The 5,426-nt window shown below is 39.4% G+C and overlaps 1 protein-coding gene across 1 annotated transcript in view; it reads right to left on the bottom strand.

The window, feature by feature from the left end:
- Positions 1-4,736, bottom strand: part of EFCAB6 (EF-hand calcium binding domain 6) — a 108,522-nt gene extending 103,786 nt beyond the window's left edge. The window contains 4 exon segments of the mRNA XM_019471983.1: positions 82-142; positions 1,372-1,460; positions 2,576-2,796; positions 4,595-4,736. Of these exon segments, the coding sequence (XP_019327528.1) occupies positions 82-142; positions 1,372-1,460; positions 2,576-2,796; positions 4,595-4,736 (513 nt within the window).
- Positions 4,737-5,426: the final 690 nt, after the last annotated feature.

Raw genomic sequence — 5,426 nt, forward strand, 5'->3', positions numbered from 1 at the left:
CCGCCTGATGGCTCCGGCAAACCCGCCGCTGCTTGGGCCTCCGTGCGCCGCAGGCGGCCTCGGGGCAGCTCTCCAGCAAACCAGCCGGCCAAAAAGGCGAGGTCGTCTAAGCGCCATCCTTGCTTTCCACGTTTTAGTGAGCCTAAAAGGAAATCCAGAGTAACATCTTATACATTCCCCTTGCGCGCTGGAAGAAAATCCAACCCCAAGCGTACAAAAAGCTTGACCATTTTATTATATTGCATGTAATAAAGAAAAGATTAACCTTTTATTCCAGGAAAGATCCCTCATTTGTTATTTAATTAGTTTTCACTAATTAATTAGAATTTTTTAAGCTCCCCTGTCTCTCTGGGAGAAAGTGGCTTAGGTCCCTCCCTTTTTCTTCTTTTCTTTTGCTGCTCCTCTTCTTCCTTCTGCTTCCTTTCAAAGTCCTAATCCCATTTTTGTATCCTCAGTATTGCACTCCCTCATTCTCTCTTTGTCTGAGAGTTTTCTTAGCTTTGCACTTGCTGGGAACAAAGTTGGACTGGAATTTACAGAATATTTTTTGAGGCAACTCTTTATTGAAGGCCAGATCATACAAACCCACAGGACAAACTGAAGGAAAAGGAATTTCCCTGCAGATCCCCTTGCAGAATTTCACCCTTTATATTTCACTGGGGGGGGAGGGGTGTGGTGTGAAAAATATCTAGTGCTCCATTAAGCAAGCTACTGTGAGAGCACAGATTCGGGTTTTGGGGGGTTTTTTGTTTGTTTTCTATTTATTTTTACGTAGAGTATGGCTCTACTTTCCATTTTACTTTGTTGAAGGTAAGAATCCAAATTTAATCCCAGTTCACAGACAGCTGGTGTCTTCTCAACTTTATTATTGAAAAATTACTTGCACTGGAAATGAAGACGAATGTGAGTTATTTACTCCTAAAGGATTGAATCCTGAAACATTATAACTTTCCCGTTACTGGGTCCCTTGGCTTAGCTTCTACGTTTCACTTAAAGACATGTCAAGCTGAGTGGCATGTTTTCAAATCCCTATTAAACTGAACCAGTTATAGTTTCTTTCATACACAACAACTTTCATTGTTAATTTAGAGAACAGGCTGGTTAGTCTTAAAGGTTCATATTTTTCCAGTACCAGATCAGTGGCTTAGCAGACCATTCCCTTACCTTTGGCAATCAGGTAACATTCCTAGGGCAACTACGCCAACTACACATACAGAAAAAGCGAGTTTAGAAGAAAGCGTATGGTATCCCTATGTCACTAGAAGCTCACATTAGCGGCTAGATTCTGCCTTGAGAGCCAGACAACTCGCAAATGATTCATGACGACAGTTTAAGAGCAATTTGACTGCATAATATGGAACACTTACTTACCTTTTGAGCATGCTGGTACTTCTGGCAATTTTAGTGAACTTTGACAGGAAGTCAAGATATGGCACAGTAACTTTGCCAATATTTGGGATCTGCATTTCAGTATACATAGATGAGTCCTACAGTGATATCAGATTTTTTAAATACTTCATTTGCATTACTCATTCTTTTCTTAAACAGCAAAAATAAATTTATCTTATAATTTTGTTTTTGTGTCTTATGCATTACTACTACTCGGCAACTTGTCTAGAATTAAGCAGAGCGTTAATTTAATATCTGGTAAATCCCTCCCAAAAAGTTACAGCCTACAAGTCTTTCCATCACGTAAGATAAAGATTTCTCAACTCTCTAGCTCTATGATCTTTCACATGTATATATGAAAGTGTATTCATTCTCATCAGCCTCACTGATGCATCCTTCTCTCGTTCCAAAAGACTATTTAATGTGTTTCAGGTGTATACGTGTCCCCCTAATGACAATTTAGTATTAGCAAAGAAATTAACATCAATCTTAGCTGAAATGGGCTTAACCCGTTACAGACTGATTAGTTTGAAATGCAAACGTAATAGATCAGTTCACCCAAATTAAACAAACAAACAAGAGTCAAGTACATTACAAAAAAAATATATATAAAACTTAGTCACCTACACTTTCAGGACAGAAATTTAAGTGTACAATAATGCTGGTGCAGATTGTGCATCAGAATCCTCCCCTGTTTTTGATAAGCATCAGTCATGATATCGTATAAACACCCAATGATCCTTCAAGTCCAATCTGATGATGGTTTATAAGGTAGTAAATACAAAAGCGAGCCGAGAAACTCCCCGTGCAGACAAAAAACAGCTGCTCTCTGACTCAAGAGTTCACAACCTAATCTATGCATATTCATAACATCGCATGTATATGAATTTAAGCTGTGAGATCTTTTTTCTTTTTTTAAATAAAAAAATCTGCTAGTAAATTGCAACTCTTTCAAACAGTGAGACACACTACACAGACAAAATCCTCATATAAACATAACAATCATCAAATTTAGCTCACATTACTTTTGCAAGTTTTCTATGACTTTCACCTGAACAGAAGATTTTGACCATGTCTAGCATCTTTTTGATAATATTGGCCTGGAACCTGCTCCCATTGAAATTTTGCTCTTGACATAAATAGGAACAGCCTCTAAATGATTATAAACAGCAATGACGTAGCATACCTCTGCCAGCACAGCATCAAATTCAGCTTCTGTTAGATGGAAGAGAAAGGTTTCAATCACTCTCCTGAATTCACCCTTTGTGACTGTCAGGGTCTGACCAACATCAAGCATCTGAAATGCTTTTTTCAGTTCATCTTCTTTTTCAGCTGTCTTTTGAAGTAAGATCTGCCCAATGTCCCAGGAGAATAATGTGGGATCTGGGACAGAGCTCACAGGCGTAGCTGTAATATATATTAGGCAGTCATCAGATACTCCAAAAGTCTGACAAAATCACATATTTTTTGAGAATTCAATACAAATCAGTTTATTTCTAGAAATGTATAAGTAAATCAGTTATGTTTGTCCACTGATTTGAAAACAATAAATAACCAAACACAATTGTAAGTATTTAAATAAAAAATTCCGGGGTTTCTCTTTCTGCTACTGCAGCCAAAACAGTAAGTCGGAATATACACTTACGTTTTAAAAGTTAAAAAACAATAAATAAAGTTACAGCGCATAGATGTGTTCCATGACAGCAGCCCTCCCACTTCAAACTACAGAGGGGATCTTTTTGCCCTGTAAAATTTAGAGACTTTATTCAGTTATTGAGCTTTGGGTAGAGATATCATGTAGTAGTGGGGTCAACATTCATTGCCTGTATATGGAGCCTATGGCCGGTAAGTATTTTAGCGCCTGCCAGCCCCTTTCCCGCTAAAACCACAGCCAGCAGTGGAGAGTGGAAGCACCTGACAGTGCAATATAGTGTACAGGGATGCCTTATATTACTTAAGACACCTCTGGCTCTCATTAGACTTGAATAAGAACTAAACAAGGACCAAAAGATTTGGCCTGACATTTCTTTTGGATTCATGGTGAGCCAAATTCAGCCACAGCTATGAGCATTTACTTACTTTCTGCTTGAATCAAAGGAGGTTTTCTACACAAATCTGAACACTGGGGCTAGTTTGTAGGCACTTAAGTTTTTTCCAAACTTTAATCTAGGATCTGCTCTTAACCAAAATGCAACTGCCTTCAGAAGAAGCTTTGTTTACAAAAAGCAAGATGGCAAAATACAGCTTTTTGTTATTTACAGCTTTGCTGCAGTTTTATGAGAGCCAAATTTTTTCTTATCCTCATCCCTTCCTTACAATGAAAGTATACAATCATGGACGCCTTGCACATTTCATTTCAACTTCAAGCCATTCCAACAAAAGAAAGCATTCAAATTCACAGCTGGATACAGCTTCGGTGAAATCAATAGAGCTGTCACAGCTTAGTCCTACAATGACCCTAAATCTAAAACTACATGGCAAGGAGAGGAAGAAAAGTGACATGAACCGTGATGGAGGAAGCCTCACATGATAATAATTAAAAATTACTTGCAAGAGGAATGTCCACATTGGGATTAACAGCAAATTCATACTTGATTGGAACAAACTATAAATCTTACTGCTCCAGAAAATGAGCTTTCTGTGGTAAGTGTATAGTCATTTCAAATGAGTTCCCCAAGGATAAGATGTATATCAAATCTGGTAATGTGTTATAATTGGAAACAGTGATCTTGTAATGACTTCAGAACAGAAGTGAGACAGCGGTCCAAAGAAAGCATCTCTCTCAAGTTCCAGTGGACTTCAGAGAAGGGAAGAAAATAAAGACCCTGTTTCCTCACGTACAAGCAGGAGGAACAGGAGTTGGGTGAGAAGGGCCACGGCTCCCTCTTCCACCCTCTCTCCATCAGTAGAACTAGATCGATTTTCTTCATGTCCACAGGATCCAGCAAACATGGTGTATCTGTGACAGACGACTTCTCTCAAAGTAGTGAGGGAAATGTGCCCCAAACCCTAAATAGCACAAGGGCTCCTTGGCCGCTGCAACTTGCTACGCTGAAAGGCACCACTGAATGCCAGGCAAACAATAGGACAGAAAGGACTGAGAGGATGATGCCACCTGCAAGTTACACAGTGCTTGTCCTCTGAGCAATAGAAGGATTTTGATTTAAAGTCCCAAGACTGTGAACAATTAGACTTCAGTACAAACCTGCAGCCGATTTAATTGAGTGCCGCCTGCCGCCACACAATGACGCTCTGTTTTGTGTAGAAGGAAGTCCTGGGGTAAATGTGATGGCTTGAGAGGAGGGGTGCAAGGCACTGAGGTCTTCTGCAGTTGTCGCTCTGGCCATGGTCTCCCCTGGGTTTAAAACAGGGTTATGAGAATACACCAGAATATAGGACACGAAAAGAAGCAGTGTGGCTGGCAACAGCGACAAGAGAGACAAAAACTGATTTCTTGACACAAGATCTAATTTACTGCCGAAAATATTGACTGAGAGAGTTCTTGCTGACTAGCAGTGACCAGATGAGAGGAGTTCACAATTTCTGTGGTTGTGCTGGATACTATCTCCTACGTCAGCACTTTCAGATACACAGTTTAGAGTAGGAGATTAGAGTGGTAGACTAACTCCTTTACCAAATAACACAGAATTATCTCTGAAAATGTTTCTGGCCATTATCTTGAAGGCTATGCACATTAAAGTACTCTAAAAAGCTTTAAAAACACAACCTTTTCGTTAAGAAAGCCTGCTATTTTATTAAGCAGTACAGTTGCTTAGATGTTTGTTTAGACTTTTAGGCTTTTGCAGGAGAAAAATGCATGTACCAGACATCAGCTCATTACACTAATTACTCTGTTTTATGACGAGCTATTATTAATTTTGCACACCAGGAAATCTGAGGCAAACTATACTGTAAGTATAAACAGGAGAGCTAACTGGGAAAATAACAATCAGACAGAGATAGTATTGCACGGCATATGCAACAGTTTCGTAAGTGTGGCTCACTGGTGACCCGCTAAGCAATGTTAAACGGTCTGC

This window comes from Aptenodytes forsteri, unplaced genomic scaffold (genome assembly GCF_000699145.1).
Source record: "Aptenodytes forsteri isolate BGI_AS27 unplaced genomic scaffold, ASM69914v1 Scaffold241, whole genome shotgun sequence".
NCBI classification, from domain to species: Eukaryota; Metazoa; Chordata; class Aves; order Sphenisciformes; family Spheniscidae; genus Aptenodytes; species Aptenodytes forsteri.